The sequence below is a fragment of the Gopherus flavomarginatus genome, chromosome 18 (assembly GCF_025201925.1).
Source record: "Gopherus flavomarginatus isolate rGopFla2 chromosome 18, rGopFla2.mat.asm, whole genome shotgun sequence".
NCBI lineage: Eukaryota > Metazoa > Chordata > Testudines > Testudinidae > Gopherus > Gopherus flavomarginatus.
This window is the reverse complement of record NC_066634.1, coordinates 18684320-18706057: the sequence shown is the minus strand read 5'-3', so window position 1 is coordinate 18706057 and position 21738 is coordinate 18684320. Positions and strand designations below refer to the sequence as shown.

Below are 21738 nucleotides of genomic sequence, written 5' to 3'. Positions count from 1 at the left end.
TAAACTGGAATCCAGGAGTGAATGAACAGCCAGATTATAAATGAGGAAGGGGACATCCAGTCAACTTGATCCCAGGGCAGGAGTGGACACACAGGTAAACAGACAGGTCAACAGTCAACACTGTAGTGGCTACACTGCATGCTTTTTAGCCGCATGGCTGTAGCGACACAGCCATGTCGCTAAAAGCTGCATTGTGTAGACATAGCTTAATTCGCTTTGCCGCGAAGTTAGTTCATTTTGAAAGGGGACTCCAGAGTTTTCAACAAATGCGAAGTCAGTGAACAACAATGAATTGTCATGTGCATGCAAGCGCCTTCAAAGCAGATTAACCTGAAGAGCTTCTGATTAACTCCCCCACCCAATCTCACCCCTTCCCTTGTGTAGACAAGCCCTAAAGCAATATTTGTATCAAATAATATTTTGTAGTCTGTGACGATCAGACAAGCTTGGCCACACACAAATCACAGATAGCAAAGCAGTGACTGCCTTGAGAATCTTACCGCCTAGCAATCGCATTAGAAGACCCAGATGAAAGTGCTAGAATTTGGCATCTCTTAATACTGTGTTGGGGTGAGGAAGATGTTTGACTGATATGGTTTAGTGTTTGCAGGCCCCATGGAAGCAGTGAGTCTTTAGGAAGGGTTGGATGGGAGCCCTGATAGGTGTGAAGGAGAGATATTGAGTTATGTTGGCAATTTTAGACTCTTTTCTGATGGAGGTATTGAGGAGTGGAGTGGGCTTCTTCATTGGCAGTCTAAGTATTTTTGTACAAATATTTTTTGCTCCAGAGTCCTTACTGGTGTACTCGGCTACAGCAGCCATGCCCCTTCACTTACCTCCACAGGCCATACATAGAGTAGGAAAAGAGCTAGCAGTTTAAAAACACGTTTAACTATCAAAATTGCCTTTGTATCTAGTGTAGACAGGTTAAGTCAACGTTAGCTGGTTTTGGTCAACCCTAACATGACTTGCCCCATCTACACTAAAATGTAAAGATCTGCTTATGGTCTTGATACTGAAAAAGTGTGGGCTAACATTGTTTTTAGAACACAACCTATGTTCTTAGTCAAGACATGGCCCTAATATGGCTTAGAAGAGTAAGAACATGACTACCTAGGAGGACTGACTTTGGAATTCAGCAGTGTTGCCAACTCTTGCCATATTGGGTGTTTTTCTTAATGTCCCAACTGCTTGAGTCAAGTTATTTTTTAAAATACAGTTCCTAGCTCTCTCTGGAGAAAACCTTGAAAACAAGATCCAAGTGCACTCTAACAGCGCAGAAACCAAATAAAGAGACCCAACACCTTTTTTTTTAAATTACCTCAGGATTTTTAAGACAACTGCATGACTTCAGGGGCCTGACTCATGATTTTTGAAAGATGGTACTGGGATTATACAATTGTTAACATTTCACAGAAACTCAAGTCAGGAGGAGCAGACACAGAAACAGTCTCAGCAGGAATTGTGACACTGGTGGGGGAGGGACGCAACTGGGGCCACCCTTTCCCCCACTCGCATCTTCAAGACCCAGAACTATGCAGAGGTGACTCCCCACACTTCCTGCTCTGGAGACACTAGATTCCATGCAGCAGCTCCCACCTCCAAGCCATGTGGTCTTAAAGAAGAATTCCAGGAAGGAGCCAGACTCCTCTCCCTGGAAGGCAGAGGAATTGTCAAGCTGGCAGATCAGACACAGAAACAACCTCAGCATGTTCTGCCACTGTGACCATGAGACATTGGTGATGTCATCAGACTCCCTTCTACAATTTTAGCTCTGGTCATTGTCTCCCCTGCACCAACTGGCTGTTTGCGCCAGCCCTTTCCCACCCTCCACATCACAGTCCCTTCCCACTAGCCTCACTCACTTCACCTGACTTTGGTGCTCCCATCTTTCCTTGTTCTTCCCTGCCCTCTCCCTTCTCCTTGCCTTTGCTTTTTTGTTTAGCTGATCAAACTTCACACAAAGAATTACAGAAGCAAAAAATACCATCTCCATCATGGAGCTAACGTGACATTTGCATCCATCACTCTGCTCACACCTTATGTCCCTTAACCTTTCATCTGTTTTGTCCATTTAGGCGATAAAACAATACAGTTTCCCCAAGAACAGTTTATGTTTATAGTGCTTAGTACAATGAGGCTCCCTTCTCAGTTAATCCCTACAAACCACCATAATACAAATAAGTTCACAGGCAGGCAAAATTGCTAGAGCAGTATGGAAAAAATGGTTACCTACCTGTAACTGTTGTTCTTTGAGATGCGATGCAGATGTGTATCCTACGTGGGTGTGCATCTCCCATGCACCAGAGCCAGTAAACTCTACCTAGCACTACCTGTAGTGGTGGCTCTCACGCCCTATGGCTGCAGCCTCTCTTGCCCCCAGAAGTATAAGGGCAGCACTGTCCTGTCCACCCTGCCCCTCAGTTCCTTCACACTGAAGGTCAGAAGTGCAGACTCTGATGCAGAGGGATGGAAGAAAGGTCATGGAATACATATCTGCATCACATCTCGAAGAACAGTTACAGGTAGGTAACAGTTTTTTCTTCTTTGAGTAGATGCAGCTATGTATTCTGTGTAGGTGACTCATATGCAGTCCTCGCAGGAGGCTGGGCTCGAAGCCTATTTCAAGAAGGACTGCCTTCACAAAAGTTTGCATCTGATATGGATGCAGCCGTAATGGCATTCTGCACACTTCTGCAAACCACTGAGGACCAAGAGGCCACCCTGCAAATGTCCAATATAGAAATGTTGTCGATGTCACGAGCTTTTGTGGAATGAGCTTATACCCCCTTGAGGGGGCACAGCCTGGAGCTATTTCATATGCTGTTGTGATACAGGAGGTTATCAGCCTGGAAGAGACAACTTGACCCTTCATTTGGTCTGCATATGAAACACACAGACATGGTGAGGAATAGAAAAAACGCTAGACATTGCCTGACATCCAAAGCATGGAGATGATGCTCCTCTGGGGTTAAACGTGGCTTAGGGAAGAACAGCCGTAGATATATAAACTTGGTTCAAACAAAACTGAGAAACTACCTTCGGTGAAAACGTAGGGTGGAGCCACAAGGTCACTTTGTCATTGGAAATTTGTACGTAAGGAGGCTCTACCATCGAAGCCTTCAGCTCACACACTCTCCCTGCAGATGTTATCGCCACAAGGAAGGCAGTTTTCTGACATAGAAGAGGACGTTGCCAGGGGCTCAAACGGAGGTACCAAAAGAGCCGCTAAACCAGTATTAAGGTCCCATAAGGGAACTGGCTCTTTAAGCAGTGGGTGAAGATAAGGGACTCCTTTCAAACAGCAGACTGCCAAGGGGTTTGAAGACACAGACTTCTCATAAATAGGTGGATAAAATGCCTAAACTGACACAAGGTGGACGCTCAATGAACTAAGTGCAAGGCCAGACAACTGAAGACGTAACAGGTAGTCCAAGATGTCCTGGATACAAGCCTGCATTGGCTGAACTCCCCAGGCTAACGATTATACACAAAACCGATCCCACCTGGCCGAACAGACAACCCTGGTGGACGGCTTCCTACTGGGAACCCTGGTGCACTGCCTCCAAACACTGTGCCACCTCCTCCCCATCTAACCATGCAGTAGCCATGCTGTGAGATGCCGGAGCTAAGTAATATATGCAAAACCTGATCGTGATGCTGAGTCAGTAGAAGGGGGAAGGGATATGGGAGGCCAGACGGATAACGTGAGGTGATCGGAGAACCAACATTTTCTTGGCCATGCTGCAGCAAGTAGCTCAGGACTGAGACGATCCCCCTTCAGCTCACATTTCTTCTTTTTTCTCACACCAAATAGATCAATTGTCAGAATGCCCCAGACTGAAAAGACAGACAGATGGCAGGACACTGGGCTTCAGAGACCACTTGTGATTCTGAGAGAAACTCTGGTTGAGGTGAGCTGTCAGGTGATTATGGAACTCAGAAAAGTGATTGGCCCTGAGGGCAATGTTCTCCCTGATGCAAAACTGTCAGACTCTCACTGCCTCCCGACAAGGCATGTTGGAATGAGCTCCCCAGCCTGTTCACATAATACATTGCGATGGTACTGTCGGTGAGTATGAGAACCACTGAGACCCGATGTGATCTTGGAGGGTCTGACAAACACTGCAGATGCCATGAAGCTCCAGACTTCGTGTAGAAAAGCTTCTTGTTTTGACCACAGGCCTTGAACCTTCAGCGAATCCAACACTCCCCAGCTTATTGAAGTGGTCGTGGTGACCATTGTTCTGGTTGGCGGAGACCAAGCGAAGAGAATGCCCTAGTACACACTGTCCTGAACCATACACTACCAAGACTGGTGGAGGAAGACAAACCAGTCTGCCTAAGGGATGACAGTGCTGACGACAGATCGACAACTTCGGTCACATTTGAAGAGGACGAAGGAGCAACATAGCATATTGGACTACCTATGTGCACAAAGCCATATGGCCTAGCAACCTCAGTTATACTCAGACTGCAGCTGAGGATTGGGACTACAGGTCCAGAGTAAGCAGCTAATTGACTGGAATCTTTCGGTAAGGAGAAATGCTCTAGAATTCAGAGAGTCTATCCAGTCCACAATGAACTTAATTCTTTGAGTTGGAACCAACATTGGTATGGCTCGGGAGAATTGCTACATGAAAATAAATGTCCTCACGGTCTAGGGCTGAGAACTAGTCACTGTGATTTAGGGCAAGGAGTACAGTTGCCAGGGCGACCATCCGCAAACTCACATATCTGATGTATTTGTTGAAGTGGGGAAGTGTGGGATAGGTCTCATCCCTCCCTTGAGCTTGGGAACAAAGGAATACTGGGAGTAGAATCCCTGTCCCCGATGCTGCCTGGGGACCTCCACCACAGCCCCAAGGCCAGTAGAGACTGAATCTGCTTAAGGAGCAGTCTCTCGTGAGAGGGGTCCCTGAAGAGGGACAGGGTGGAGGGATGGAGAGGAACTGTATGGCATAACCTGATCTGACATGCTTCTGACCCATTAGTCTATTGTAATCAAGCACTGTAAAAGCAAGCCAGCCTGCCCCCCAAAAAGGGGACTGGTGAGAGGTTACCACTGGATCACTGTCCTGGACACAACTAAAAATGGGTCCTTGTGAGATCCTGGGGTGGGGGCGTCGGGGTGGGGGCAAGAAGGAAGACGACATGCGCCAGCCGGCTGAACCCCAGAACCAAAGGGCCTCTTTCTTTGGAACCTGTGGATCTTTCTGCAGTCGTCCTACTGCTGCACAGGAAGGGAGGACTGTCTGAAAAAACACTGAGCAGTATTGCTATGGCTGCTGACCGCTAAATACCAAATATCAGGGTTAGTCTCAGCATCACCCTGGAAGGGGATCAAGCTGCATCACGCTGCTGGCAATCTGGAGAATAGCGACTCCACAAGGTTTAATTCCTTGGGGACAAGTTCAGAGCAGGATGCCTGGCCAGCCAAATAGCTACTGCCTCTACTAAGCAAAGACTTGAGTAAACCGATGCGTCTTCTATTGTGCTCTAAAAAAAGCAAGACATATCCCCTTTCCATCACTCCAGAATATTCCTAGCAGTAGGGAGAAGTGGTCACTTAAGAGAACAGCGCCCTTGGCTATTAAGGACTTGAAGAGGAGATCCAGGATCTTGAATTTTATCTTGTGTTGGTCCCATTACATCACGGGATGGCTGAATTAAAAAGTTTTTGTCTAGTTGATTTACTGCTAGTAGGTTTATGCTTTTAGTCTACTATATGTAGGCAACAATTAACAAGAATATAGCTTCTGTATTTCACAAAAATCAAACCCAGGAAGTTTAGAAAGGACAGTTATTTTGATTAAGTATTATTAATGTCCCTGGTTTTACATGGGGCTCAGCTCCTAGCCCCGCTCTGTGGAGGGGTCTGTGGGTGGGTGGCGCTGGGATCTGTGGGGGGTGGCACTGTGGTTCTCAATATGTGGCCCACAATGATAAATAGGTTGAGAATCAGTGCCCTAAACTGACTTTTCAGAAACATTTAGCATTAAGATCGCACAACCTTTGGATACCATCAGCTCAGTAATCTCTTCAGACATTCTGAAAGTTACAATGTAACATCCATTTAAAACTGTAATTACATTCCACCCTACTTCCAAGTGTTAGTGCAAGTATATTATGAGAAACACAAAACTGATTTTAAAATACCAAAATATTTAATTTAAGAAATTAAAACATTGTCTATACTTTAGTACAGTGCTGAATGTGTACTACATGGCAATGTAATCCTAGTAACCCTCTGTATAGGTCTATGTAAGACTTTATATAAAATTCTGCTCTCTAAAACACACTCCTAAGCATGCAAGCTGATTGGTTCACTTAGTGCTTTCCTGTACTGCCTAGAAAAGTACTGTAGAAACCCCCTGTGAAATTTCACTCCCCCAAGAGTAGTTGTCATTTTCCTTCGCTCTTCTACTGCTTCCACCTCCCACTCCTGCCATAGTCTCTCATATATATCTTTACATTTAACATTTATGCTGCATGCTCCTTTTTCTTTTCTCCTTACATGTCACAATATACAATCTCTGAAAAAAAATAATACCTGAACTTAAACCAATGTAGGGTTAACACACAAACTTTTAATTATTCCCACACTTGAGAAAACAAAAAATAATTAATGCAGCACAAAATAGAAACAATACATAAGCTGTGTGGGAAAACTAGTATCCATCTTCTTTAAACTCAGTACAAAAACGAGCCCATCTGTAAGCACCGTACAGAAAGAAAACCATTTAAGAACTAAAGGCAAGAACCCAGACTTCTGTAATAATTTATTAAATAATTTCTGCATAGTATTTTGGTAACAAATATTTTAGATACTAGCATCCTGCAACACTTTTTCATCTGCTAAAAGACCTGCTCAAGTTGTTAGAAAGCAATGCTATTGTTTTTCCATATTTGACAGGCATGAAAATTATTCTAAGTATCAACCTAGGGTCTGTTTTCAGCAGATTTATATTTTCAGTTCTGATATGGCTGCAGCTGACTTTTCTAGTGTTTCCATGTCAGTCGTACTCCAGGAGCTAAACAGGATTTAAATTTTGTGCTGCATATGTAAGAATATCCACAATACCTGTATCTGCTTCAGTAGTTTGGGTATCTGTTTGCAGTTTAATTTCTGACAGGCTTGTTTGTAGGCCATGATAATTTCCTCAACAGTCACATTCTGGGCTGAAAATGTAAAAGAGGTAGAGATTAAGGTTACATTTACATTCAAATTTATTCACTCAGCTACACAATGAATTGTGTGTCAGGCACTTACATTGATAAAAGTGAGAGAGTTGTGTATAATTAACTAATGCTCTTCCCACCCAGAATAATTTCAAATGGCCAGGATATGAAACAGGCAATTGATGTTCAAAGCAAAATGAGAATCTAATTTGATATTTTATTATAAGAGTTGAACAGCTATATTACCATAACATACACATTATGTCTGTGCACTATATCGTGTTCATGAACTTTGTTTTCTGTGTGGCTTTGTTAACCATCTTATTCAGGAGTCTCAAAGTCCCGGCCCACGGGCCATATGTGGCCTGAGAATCTCCCCGCTGCGGCCCACGGAGGAGAGATGTATGCAGAGACGTTGCTGGCAATGTCAGCTGCAGGTGCCGCCCCCCGCAGCTCCCATTGGCAGGGAGAGATGGACAGAGATACCATCACTAGTCGCCAGGCAGAGCCAGCCATGGAGGCAGGATCACTTTTTGCCATAATTAATATAAACAAGTCAAAATACCGGACACAATTATCTGATGCACGTCTTGCTGCAATCCTGAAGGTTTCAACTGCTCAGTCACTGAGGCCAAACATCAACAAACTGACAGAATTGAAGCGTTGCCAGGTGTCTGGCAAACACTAAAATCTCTCTGGCAGGTGAAGAATTGTATAAAGTTGTATGAGAGTTTTATTATTTCTAAGAAATTCGAAATAAAAAATACAACATAAATATTTTCTTTTCTGAACACCATCTTCAGTGACATTATTGGCCCGCTGGGAGGATTTGAGGACTGGCGCTGGCCCTAAGGTAAATTGAGTTTGAGACCCCTGATTTTATTGCTTTAAAAATCTCAACATAAAATCAAGAGCATGATGTAAACAGTTCTAGTTCACACTACCACCAACTGATATATATTTAGCAAAAATCTTGAGATAAAAAAAAAATAAAAAGGAAATTCTTTAAGGCTGCTAGGCTAAGAAGTCTAACAAATAATGCATTGAACCAAAATACAGGAAAGATTTTAGAAGCCCCTTCCAACAGCAAACAAATGTAACTAGATTTGCATAAATCTAAAAATAGATTTGCAAGGACTTCATAGATTTCACTTCTTACGATTATACAGTATGACCTCCTGCATAACACAGGCCAGAGAATTGCATCCAGTGATTTCTTCTTATGAACAGACTTTAATGTCAGAAGTTAAGTCTAGAATGGACCATCATAAACATCTAGTTTGACCTCCTGCACATTGCAGGCCAGAGACCTTCACCCACCCACTCCTGTAATGGACACCAGTAACTCTGCCAGAGGTTAGAAGTCCTCAAATCATAATTTAAAGACTTCAAGTTATAGCAAATCCACCATTTACACTAGTTTAAACCTGCAAGTGACCTGTGCCCCATGCTGCAGAGGAAGACATTAAACCTTGCTGTTAAATTAGATCTTATTTTAGAAACTGATATAATCTTTAAGGATTTCAAGTGATGGAGAATCAAAAGCATCCGCAGGGGACATTTCCAATGACTAGTTATCCTTACTATTAAAAATGTGCATCTTGTTTTCATTTTGAATTTTGCTAACTTCAAATCCTCTTGATCAGATCTAGTTACACTTTTGTTGGCTAGGTTAAAGAACCCTCTGCTATCAGAAATCTTCTCCTTGTGAAGGTACTTTTAGATCATGATCAAGTCACCTCTTAATCTTTTCTCCGATAAGCTAAATAGATCTAGCTCCTTAAATCTCACCATGAAGAGCATTTTCTAGAACACCCCCAAAAAAAAAATAATCATCATCATCTGTAGTTCTTCTCTGAATCCTCTCCAATGCTCAACATGTTTTTTTTGTTTTTTTTTTTTTTTTTTTTTTTACAGTGTGGACACCACACACACTTTTCTGGTAGTGGTTTCACTAGTGTCATGTGCAGACGTAACATCACCACTTTACTCTTGCTCAATATTCCTGTGTTAATATAGCCAAGTAATACGTCAGCCCTTTTAGCTAAAGCACCATATTTGAAACTCTGATTCGGTTGTTTATCTACAGGCCAAAAGTCCTTTTCAGAGACACTACTTTCTAGTCCGCTGCCCTTTAAATATGGCCTACATTTTCTGTCCTCAGATGTGTGACCTGGCATTTGACCACATTAAAATACAAGTTTGATCGTACCTAGATTACCAAGTGATTTGATAGATCATTGGCACATAACTATTTCATTATTTGACGTATTAACAACCTTTGTATAAATTTGCAAACCTCAGCCATGATTTATCATCTTCTTTCAGATTGTTGATAAAATAGTGAACAGCACTGAAGGGAGAACCATTCCCTGTGGAACCCCACTAGAAACACCTCATTGGCTGCTAATTCACAATTAAATACACAGACTATCAGACAGCTTCTGCTCTATTTAGTTGCGTGCAATATTGATTTTGCACAGTGCTATACACTTCTACCCTGATATAACAGGACCCAATATAACATGAATTCATATATAATGTGGTAAAGCAGTGCTCTGGGGGCGGGGGGGCTGCGTGCTCCAGTGGATCAACACAAGTTCGATATAACGCGGTAAGATTTTTTGGCACCTGAGGACAGCCATTATATCAAGGTAGAGGGGTAGTTTGTTTTATTTTTAAATTACAATGTCATGTGGTATGACATCAAATACCTTACAGAAGTCCAAGTATACTGTAACAATTACCCCATCAAGCACACTTGCAATCTTGTCATGGAACAACTTGAAGTTCATTTGACAAGACCTATTTTGTCTTGTTCATAGTTCTTTAAATTTCTAGCCTTTCAAGTCCTATATCGCCTGTCACTGCTATGGGTCAAGCTCCTCTAGCTGGACACTCACCAAGCTGCTGTGTTTGGATCAACGTGCCAAGTCCATGTGCTTTTAAGCTCCTTTGGGTCTGGGTAGGTTTTAGGTGCTCACTCTTTGGTTTCTGGCTTGGTCCCTGGGCATAGATTCGTTTGGCACCCATTCGAGGAAAGGCCCTGCAGCCTAGCTGCCCTAGGCCCTAAGATCAGCGCCAAACCCCTCCAAGACTCCAATAGTTAAGCATCCCATCTCCAGAGCTCTACCTTAGAGGGTACTCTTGTTTACTGTTTAGCTCTTTGGAGACATGATAGTTGAAGGCAATAAATCAGACTTTGCAGAGGGATTTCTAAACCCCTCACTCTTTACTTTTAGACAACACAAGTGATATAAGCTCCATGCAAAAGAAAAAACAAACACTTATATGCCATTCCCTGCCTCGGTTCTCTCAGCACTATTGAGCATTCTTTGGGATCTGGTCAATGTCATTTCATGGGTCCAGGTCCCCTCTCCTTGACTTCAAAAAGAGAAGCCTGTGCTGGACACGTGTTCAGGAGTGGTCAGCGATCTTGTCCTTATATAGCTTCCAGTACTCTGTCTCGCAGGTGACCTACCTAGTCAGCCTCAACGCCCATCAGATGATCTATTCTTTGATTCCCAAAAAAACATCTAGGACAGCAGGGGTTTCCCTTGGTACCAGCTCTTCATCCAATGGTGTTTCCATTTGAATAGGTCAAGGTTAATGCCCCATCACAGTTAATCCTCTGTTAGGTGCAAGAATTTATTCTGACATTTCCTGTGTTTTAGCTCAAAATGGAGGCTACAGAGCCAGGTGAAGGCACAGAACAGTTTGACAAACAAATAGCTTTTCAGAACAAAATGGCATTTGCAGATTGATACAGATACATCCAGACATACACTTGTCACTCATTCCATTGTTTTGCCTACGCCTACTGTCAGGCTAATTGGTGTACCTGCAAACTTTCAATAATCATTTCTGTTTTCTCCCAAGTCATTTACAAAAAGTGTTAAATAGCATAAGGCCAAGAACTGATCCCTGCCCCACCCCAGTAGAAATACACCCACTTAATGATTCCCAGTCTACAATTAAAAACTGCCTGACAGGTCTCAATGTAATTCATTTAATGTGTGCCAAATTAATTTTGGCTGTTCTCATTATTAAACTATTGTACAATATCAAACCAAATGCCATAAGGAAGTTAAGTATATTAAATGAATGCTATTACCTATATTTTATAGTTACATTCTCTTCTCCGATAAGGCAGGTTGTCTTAACCAGTGTAGTAGCCTTTAATTGTGGTCTTCGGGGCATCTAGTAAAATGTTCTTAAATAGCTCCTAATTATCATTCAAATGTTTGTTTAATTTCCCTTCCCGCCCTCCCCCTGGCTAATTGATTTATCTAATTTTTTACACTTTTGTGAAGTTGATATAGATATAGAATTTCTCTCATCACAGAAGCATTTCAAATTCCTTTCATTTATTAGTCAAACTACTACCAAACAAATTGTATACAGGCAAATTAAACATTACCTTCGAATCCCTTGACACCTTTGGTATGTCTGTTGAGGGCACCATCAATTAAAGAAGTCAAAAGCAAACTAAAAGAAGAATTTAACATTTTCAGCGTAGAACACAATCCTAACTAGTACTAGGAGACTAGAATAATCTACAAGAGCTCCTTTGTAAATATACTTCACAGGATTTCATGATTTTCTATCCCACTAACATCTGTCTTCACAGTATATTTTGCATTAAAAATTCTGTTGAATTCATCACTATGTGGAGGTTTGTATTTTAAGTTATTCTGTTTGAGAAAAACAAAAATGTTTTAAAAGTTTAATCTAAAGCTTTATGAAAGGCACAATGTATAGACGTGTCAGTGCGTAAACCCATGTATATGATGAGCCTTACTGTGGTTCAGCAAAAGGAGAGTCCTGGTGCTACATACTAGACAGAACTTTAGAAGATCCAAAGCATGGGGGAACTGCATGAGAACTGACCATTATCGTCCAAAACCATCCCCTAATTAAGGGCAACATCTTGATCACACTTCACTCTGGTGCCACTGCCCTGTCTACAAAGGAAGTTTGCACTAACGGAACTAGATAGAGGCACATCACTAAAAGCTACATGCAGCACCAATGCAAAAATGTTGCACTGATACAGTTTAATGTGGAAACATGCCATTGGTGTAAGCCATAGTTTGCAACATTGCAGTGTGTCCACACCAAATGATTTGCGCTGGTGTGAATTTCCTTAAGAGACTACATCACTCAAAAGTTAGGAGCACTAGAGAAATAACATCCATCACATCTATGCCAGATGCAAAAAGCAAAATTTTATTTTTGCTGGGATTCCATATAAGTCAAGTTCATGTTACAGATTCATGGAATTTAAGGCCAGAAGGGACTAATTTCCTATATCTCATCTGACAGCCCACACAGCACGGCGACAGAATTCCACTCTATCACACCTCCATCAAATCCAACAACTTGTGGTTGAGCTAGAGAGTGTATCTTAGACATCCAACCTTGAAGACTCCAAGTGATGGAGAACTCATCATATTCTTGGTAAACTGTTGTACTGGTTAAATTACCCTGATAAATGCTTGCACCTTATTTCCAGTTTGTATTTGTCAAGCTTCTACTTCCAGCCACTGGATCTTATTAGAACATAAGACAACGATACAACATCAGACCAGTGGTCCATCTAGCCTAGTCTTCTGACAGTGACCAATGGCAGGTGCTTCAGAGGGAACGAACAGAACATGTAATCAAGTCATTCATCACCTGTCGCCCATTCCCAGCTTCTGGTAAACAGAGTCTATGGACACTTCAGAGCATGGTTCTCTATCCTTGCTCACCCTGGCTAATAAACATTGATGGATCTATCCTCCATGAACTTATCTAGTTCTTTTTTGAACCCTGTTAGTTTGTTTGCTGAGTTTGCCAAGACAGCCTTATGGCTGGCTTTAGACCCACGCACTGGTATTATAATGGACACGAAATCCATCTCTTAAAAATAAAGCGAATGCATGCCAAGTTTCTGATGCATTGGAAGCTGCTAAATAAGAGCAACATATTAAACAATGCAGTTTATTTTGCATGGATCCAATTACAAGGTAGTAATAATCCGCTGTGGACTGCTGGGGCAGAATGATCCTCATTTAATTATAAAGGAGGATGATTATATCACTAATATAATTGCCAGGAAGCACTAGAAATGTCCAGTTACATCTGCCACACACAAATTCTAATGCAGTCCCTGAAAGCCAAACAGGAGGCATTTTGGAAAATCCAGATAGTAACAGAGTTCTGGTACAGTAGGTTTGTACCACTGCCTATGACAAAGCCACCTAACAAGCACAATACAATATTGTTGTCATCCCTCTTGCTGCATAAGATGTCCAATATGAGGAGAATACATAACTTTTCCCCTCATAACACCACAGAATAATCTAGTTATATTCCAACTGCCATGATTCTGCAAGTGCATAAGATTAGACTGCCACAAGTACAATCAGAGTTTAAGAATATTGAGTCTGTTCCCTGGGTAAGCCTACGTACTGTAAGATGTCTTCACCCCAAACTACAGTTAGCACTTGTTTGAATTTCTCCTCTGAGGATGGAACACGGCAAGCTACTTGTTATTTTAATATTACCTACGTATGTTTCATGCATATGAACAAGTCTGAGCTTCCTTGTTCCAAAAACACTAGCACAAACATGCAACAGATAGAATATTCCCAGACAGTGTTGGTGTGTCTGTTAGAGAGAACCTACACTTTTACCCTGCTGTTCGAGGAAACATTGCTAAAATGACCAAGAACTGGTTTTGATTTTATTTTGTTTTAGTAAACAAAGTTCATCTGACAGAGAGCAAGAGTTTGTTTTAAAGACCAATTCCTTTTAGCATGATTTGTTTTCTGGGTGTAGGCTGCTTTACAAATCTTTATTTATCTCTAAGTGTTTTGTTCCTATTGTAAAAAACAGTGTTTTTGCTTTAAGAAGGCTGCCTCGCCACTATATACACCAATGGTTACAGACTCCCAAAGGAAAAACCACAGAAGTCGAACCTGCTGGGTAAGAATAGCTGATATGCAGGGCAGTGTAGCCTAGAGCTTGGTCTAATAGTAGAAGAACTGCATAATTCTACTCCTGAAAAGGAAAAGGCACAAGGCCTGACACATGAGGGATGCAGTCAGAGGGGCCAGAAGTGAGACAGAGAGTACAGCTAGTCCTGTAACTTTGCCATACACAGAGCCATTTATACAGAGTCACTTTTCAGAGCAGGATTGTGACCTGCTTGTGTTTTTGATTTGTAGTGCTGACATAGGAACACTTCTGCAAATCCACAAGCCTGGGTTTTAGTACACTGCCAATCACACTTTTCCCATCTTTTTCGGCTACTAATAATTGCTGCAACATGTTTACAGATGGACATTTGGCACAATGTTTTTTTATATTTTGTTCTTTTACCCAGACCTTGCAGAACATTGAGGCTATTGCAAGTGTTTGGTAAATTTTCCATGGATCTGCCAGAGACACCTCAACAGCTGAGAAATAAAACTTCTCCCACAAAAACAAAGCCAGCAATCCCATACAGGCAATCCAGAGGATCAATCATCTGCTGCAAGACAGCTCGGATTTTAACTCATACTTTCATCCCAATTAAACAAGTCTTTTTAGGAGAGACCAGAAGACAACAACGTGATAGTGTATCTTTTTCCTGCAAAGTTAGAGTTCACTCCAAGCCCAAATCATTTGTCTCATGAGGCTCTATGCAGGCCACAACGCTACTGCAGAAAATAAAACACATTTGCTTGAAGAATAAGTATATAAGGGTTGAACCGTGAAACACACTTCAAGAATTTACACAAAGTACATGGGGGATTTTTCTTTTGTTTAAGGCTGAGTTACTTGGACAAAAAAAAAAAAACAACAAAAAAAAAAACGCTTAGTTACGATGACTCTTAGAGGGGTCCCTCCTCCACTGGTTTTTGTTCCCTCCCACTTTAAGGCCTACTCTTTACACATAAAGCTAACTGCAAATTAATAAAGTTTCTGTCTGCAACAATTCAGCCTTTGGTGCCAATATTAGCAGAATTATTTCCTGGTTGAATTCTGTCTTGTGGCTTAATGGCAAATATTTGCCAAGTCTATATCATTGGTATTCAAGAACTTTACAGTTCCAAAGAACAATTATTACCAACACATGTCCCTGTAGGATTGGCAATGTCCTTTCCAGGCCCCTTGATTACTGTGGGCTAACAGAACTATAATCTTTTTGCTTGCTGTAAAACTTCCATGGAGTGATTGTATTGTATTTCCTGTTCTAAAGGCAAACTGATTTTTTTAAAAAATCCATTAGCATCTGGTTAAGAGGCAACTTGAACAAGATCTGTAAATACCTACGTGAGATTATTTTTGATCTTAGAGGGTTCTTTAATCTAGCAGACAAAGACCTAAGATGAAATGGCTATAAACTGAATTTAGACAAGTTCACTCTGGAAACATGGTGCAGATGTGTAGCAATAACAGTAATTAATCACTGATGCAAGAATTGTCAGACTACATGGTCATAATGATGATCTCTTCTAGTTTGAATCTAGGGAAGTCTGAAATCATTAGCAGAATATAATACAAATAAACTTCTGAACAGAATTAAATTGCAAATACATAGTTGTATAAAAAGTTAAACCAAAAGGTATTTTTATTAGAGAGACCAATATTCAGAATTGGACGAGAGTAAAATGACATCACTAACACCAAAAGCAGTATACAGAATACCCCTTTGTAAGTGGAAGTGAGGATATGAACTACGCAGTGTTTTTCAGACTTTTTGATACCAGGGATCGACTTGCTGCCTTCCTAAACTATGTCAGGAAAATGTCAGGGACAGGGCATGCTGATGCACGGAACGGTCATTGAAAAACACTGAATTAGAGCACTGGGAATAGAGAATGCCAAGGGCATAAACTCCAGTCATGGCAGATAAAAATACCTTTAAAAAAAAAAAGTCTCAACAGTGAACTTAAAAATTAATATTGATTACTTTGTTTTGGCCTGTGTCATGCTACCTTCCCTAGGATGCGATCTCAGCAGTCAGGCCTATTTACTATTTGGGTGCAATATCTAAATGAAAAACCCAGGTCCTACATGAAGCGGTGTCGAACAGGGGAGCAGAGTAACAGATGAGTGTTTTGTTTGTTTGCTGTATCTGCGAAGGTGTTGCATCTCTGGTTTCAGGCCTCTGATCAGGCCACGTGTTTGGTTTGGTCTGCTTGTTGTCTACCTGAGAGATGTATGACCAAGCCCATTGATCCAGCTGGATGTTTGAAGTCTGGGTGGTTGATTCTTGCCTTTTAATAAAAGGACAGTGCTGATTTGCTAGACCACCAATTTAGTCATGGATAGCTGGTAAGGATAACACTTTTCAACCTTCTGATCATTAACATTTACTCACCCCATTTTCCCTCACTTTACAACTAGCCACATATGCATTGCCCTCTCCTTCCCAGCACAAGCTGGAGGTGTTTATTACCAGCTCCTTCTCTTTCACTCATATGGCAGAGACTCTCTCACTGGAAAAGTAGCTGCAGCACATGGGAGAAAAAAGGTTTTAAGTTCTCATGATTTTCCTCCTTCCCTAAAGTTTATCCCAGCCACAATGAGAAGATGGAGTGGGCTGGAAGAAATGAATTTGCCTTAAGACAAACAAATCGCCGTCTCTCCAGGAAAGAGCTTATAACTCAATTTGGAGGACAAGAATTACAGGTATATTTCTTTTCCATAAGAAAAAGTTACTAAAGCTATTAAAAAAAATTCTTTCATGGCAAATTTTGAAATTACCTTCCGCCAACAAAATTTTGCAAAACAAAATTCCAAGACTTTAGAATTGGAGGCATCAAAATGGAATATTTAAATATTTTAATTTTCAAAGAAAAATTGTGTGTCAAAATCGACAACTGTCTCTGTGGAAGATGTGGTTTTGTCAAAATTGACATTTTCCAATGAGAAAACATTCTGGTCAGAAAAATTCTACCAGTTTTAGAAGTTACACATCTTAACTCCTGGAAATTAAAGTGCTCCAGTGATATTTTGGGGGGCTAGGGGGCTGTAACCTAACATCAAAAAATACTTGTGAGGCAGGAAGGCATACCAGACATTCACCGACTCAAGCTCCTGGAAGTTACCATGGAATATTCTGATACAGAGGATAGGAACTTAAATATTGCAGAACCACATTCACTAAAGAGTAGAAAATATGAAGTTGCTAAGAGTCCACTATCACTCAGTGAAGATACAAAGACTAGTTGAGTTTTTGTTGTTTTTTTAAATTAAAAATGGAGAGTAATAAACCCACAGAGACCAAAACTAGCTACTGAGACAGCTTTCAAGGGAAGATGGGAGGGCTGGGCCACTCAGCTTGGAAAGAAGTGCTCCAACAGAGGTCAAACCTAGATTCACAACATGATGCTGACTCCAAGGAATAATGTCTGGAAAAGCAACATAGGGTGCTGTTGCTGGGACCTGTTCAACTAGCCCTGACAATACTTGAGTCAGAGGTGTTAAGCTTCCCTCCACTCTACAATGCCCTTATCAGCAACATCTCTGGGATCAGAGGGAATTAACCCCCACCTGCCACCATGTGGCTCTCTTTTGACTTTGAGAGATACTGAGACTTCAGTTGTTAGAGATTTAAGGTTTTGTCTCTTCACTGTTCTTAGATTTGACCTGATCCTATAAATTTTCTATGTCTACTCAGAGTAGTGGCTTGCAATTGCAATTCAAGACTGCATCAATTCCCTATATATTAATTTTTTTAATTACATACATATAAGGCAGGGAGATGTGTACATATCTAGGGTTTTATATGAAAAACAGTGTTGAGGTAATCAAGAAGAAGTCTTTCAGTTGCAAATATAAAATGCAACTTTTTTACTCCAAGGTGCTCAGATGCTTCAGTGCTATCCTGTATTCAGTTCTTATACCAGGCCCATCACGATGATATCCAAGTGATTCTTTCAAATCCTCAGCACAGTCCATCTTTAGGTTTGCTGATTCCTCCCCACTCCCACATCAAGAGTGCTTCTCAAAAAACCCTCCGCAATAGAAACGGGATTGTTTGGATTAAAGACATTTTAGGAGCAGAAAAGGAACGATGACAGCCTAGAGTACGGGAGCAAGTGCTCCTCATAAAATGTCCAGAACAAAGTAACATTTGGTATTTTCAGGGATCCAAGTACTCTAGGATGGAACCCCTGAGATACCTACCTCTCTGTGATCATGAACATGCTTACGGTTAGCACATTTGCACAGGAGAAATGCAGACGTCTTATTAATTCAGAATAGTGCATCTCAGCCACATGGATGTGGTAGGAAAGTCCCTGTATGACTGGCCTGGGTGCAATGAGACTGCAAGATCCATCAACATTACCTCAGTTTTTCCTAGTACACACAACATGCTTCTAGCTGCCATCACCCAGTCCCAACATATGTAGCAGCCAGTACCAGTGGCTGTGATGTGCCCTTCCTGCCATGCTCATGTTATCTTGGGTTTGGTTAGGGAACAAAGTTTTCAGCTGACCCATGTCTTGTTCAAGCAGGGCTCCTACGCATTCCAAGCTTCTTGCAGAAACAGAGATTCCCTTTCTTCTAAAGCAAAGAGTGCACCACGGCATGTTTCGTTTTGTGAAATGCACAATTTAGTTTCATACACTTGACAAATGTTACAAAAATTCAGTTTCATTTTCATTATTGTCCATTATATGCTATCAACAGTAAACCAGGAGTGAAATGTTTACAGTTTCTGAAGACTTCTCTGTCCAGTTGTTTAAATCCCAGATGCAGGAAAACATCTTAACTAAGTCACTTTTGTTTTAAAGACATTGTACATTCAGAAAAATTACATTCCTTTCTTAAAATGAACAGAGACCATATTGGTTAACAAAACTAATTAAAGCCTCAATTTTGCAGCTATTCAAATAAAGGAAAAGGAAGAGAAGTTACTTTTTAAACCCTGCAATACCCTTGAAAAAGTTGGGTCTATTGTCATATAGAAAATAGTTTCAAAATCAGCAAGTCAATGGCATTTGACATGACAAAGAATACTATAAATTAGCTTCAAAGAACAGCTATACATACTCACTACATTAATGTTATTTAAAACCATAAATTAGTGAAACAATTTTTATCTAAATCTGTCCAGAACATCATCACGATTGCCCCCGCTTGTCTCTAGTACTGACTTGACAGTTTCCAGCAAGTTTGCCTTGAAAATCAAAGCAAGAACATTTCAACAAAAGCCACTCCCTTTGAACTAGGGCAACAATAGCCATGCCTTTTGCTCAAGCTATATTCTAATAAGAATAATTATGATTTAGTAAACTCCTGAACTGAATGCTTTCAGAATGAGCAGGACACAAAAAAGGATGTGCATCTTTAGAGCACTGTCTGTGAACCACTATGCACAGGAGAGAGATTCAAGAGTTCAGTCTTCCACGCAACATATCTGTAGCTACAGCAGGTTTACCTGAAGCCAGATCCTAATGGTTTGAAGTAATAAAGGGCCCTCAGGGTGTCTCTTAAAAAAAAAGAACAAAAAAAAAAAAAACAAACAAACACCATCTTTCTTCCCTGTTCAAATTTTTGAAATTTCCAGCCTTAAAGTCCTTACTAGTACAATATTTTAAGTCGTCCACGGGAGTTTTAAGCACCCAATAACCAATAAATTTCAATGAGAGCTGTATCTTTAATTTATGTAGATTTTAAAAATTAGAATAAATGGACTACTATGATCTGGTCTGACCTCCTGCATGACACAGGCCATTTCACTCAACAGTTCCTGCATCAAGCCCATAACATTGTCTTTCAGAAAGACATCCAGTCTTTAAAAAACATTCCAGTGATAGAGAATCCACCACAGCTTTTGTTAAGCTGGGAAATTCCAATAACGTCAATGTACACCTTATTTCTAGTCTAAATGTATCTAGCTTTGGTTTCCTGCTGTTCGATCTTGTCACACCTCAGCCTGCCAGACCAGGGGTTCTCAAACCTCATTGCACCACAACCGCCTTCTGACAACAAAAATTACTACACAACCCCAGGGGAGGGGGGCCCAAAGCCCGAGCCCCACTGCACAGGGCAGGAAGGGAGTCGAAGCCTGAGTTTCAGTGGGGTTTGGGCTTTGGCCCCAGGCCCCAGCAAGTCTAACATCAATCCTGGCGACCCCATAAAAACAGGTTCGCGACCCACAGTTTGAGAACTGTTGTGCTAGACTAAAGAACCTTCTACTTTCTAATGTCTTATCCCAGGGGTGGGCAAACTACAACCCGTGGGCCACATCTGGCCCATGGGACCGTCCTGCCCAGCCCCCGAGTTCCTGGCTCAGGAGGCTCGCCCCCGGCCTCTCCTGCACTGTTCTCCCTCGCCAGCAGCCTCAGCTCCCTCCGCCGCCAGCGCAATGCTCTGGGCAGCGGGGCTGTGAGCTCCTGGGGCGGGGCAGCGCAGCTGCAGAGCCGGGCCTGACCCTGTCTCTGTGCTGTGCGGTGGCGGCAGCAGCATGGCCCGGCTCCAGCTGGGTAGCATGGCTGTAATGCCACCAGCGCTCCAGGCAGGAGGCAGAGAATTGGGTCACTGGATAGACAGAAGAAGAGTTCGGGGCGGCGGTTGGGGGGAAACAGGGGGTTGAATGGAGGCAGGGGTCCTAGGGGGCAGTCAGGAAGGAGGGGAGGTTGGATGGGGCGGCAGGGGGCAGTCAGGGGCAAGGGTTCCGGGAGCAGTCAGGGGACAGGGAGAAGGGTGGCTGGATGGGGCAAGGGTCCCAGGGAGCCGTCAGGAATGAGACCAGGGGTTAGATGGGACAGTGGGGGTCCGGGGGGCAGTCAGAGGACAGGGAACAAGGGTGTGTGGATGGGGCAGGGGTGGTTGAATAGGGCGGGGAGGGGGCAGATAGGAGGTGGGGACTAGGCCACGACCTCCTCCCCTAACAGGCCCTCCATACAATTTACAAAACCCGATGCGGCCCTCAGGCCAAAAAGTTTGCCCGCCTCTGTCTTATCCCTATGTAGGTCCTTCTCTTTGATAAACAGATTGGGATTCTTTAGTCTATTTAGTCTGCAATGCAGATTTTTCAGACCTTGAATCATTCTCACTCTTTTCTGAAATGCCTCCAAGTTTTCAACATTTTTTTTTGAAGCGCTGATAACAGAAGTGGATACAGTATCCACTAACGGCAGAGGTAGAAGTAAGCCGGTACGGTCCAGTACGGCGTACCGGCAAGAGCCCGTTAACCGGCGTCCCAGTCAGCCCAAAGCCCATTAACCCCACCACCACCGTCGCGGCCCGGCAGCCGGGCTGGGGCCAGATTTAAAGGGCTCTGGGCTGCCGCAGCTGCAGTCAGCCCAGAGCCCTTTAAATCCCTCGCCTGCAGCTCCGGTGGCTGGGCTCGGGGCTCCAGCAGCTGTGGGCAACCCGGAGCCCTTTAAATCTCACCCGCGGCTCTGGCAGCCGGAGCTATGGTGGGGATTTAAATGGTCTGGAGCTCCGCAGTGCCAGGAGCCTCAGGGCCTTGCAGCCACCTCTGCAGCTGGGAACCCCGGGTTGATTTAAAGGCGCTGGGGCTCTCAGCCACAGCTAGTGCCCCAGGGCCTTTAAATCTTGAGA

The 21738-nt window shown here is 42.4% G+C and overlaps 1 protein-coding gene across 1 annotated transcript in view; it reads right to left on the bottom strand.

Annotated features, from left to right (window-relative positions):
* Nucleotides 1–21738, bottom strand: part of PPP1R37 (protein phosphatase 1 regulatory subunit 37) — a 158503-nt gene that overhangs the window by 101094 nt on the left and 35671 nt on the right. Inside the window, exon 2 of the mRNA XM_050927774.1 lies at nt 7085–7182. Within this exon, the coding sequence (XP_050783731.1) occupies nt 7085–7182 (98 nt within the window). The remainder of the gene's footprint in view (nt 1–7084; nt 7183–21738) is intronic.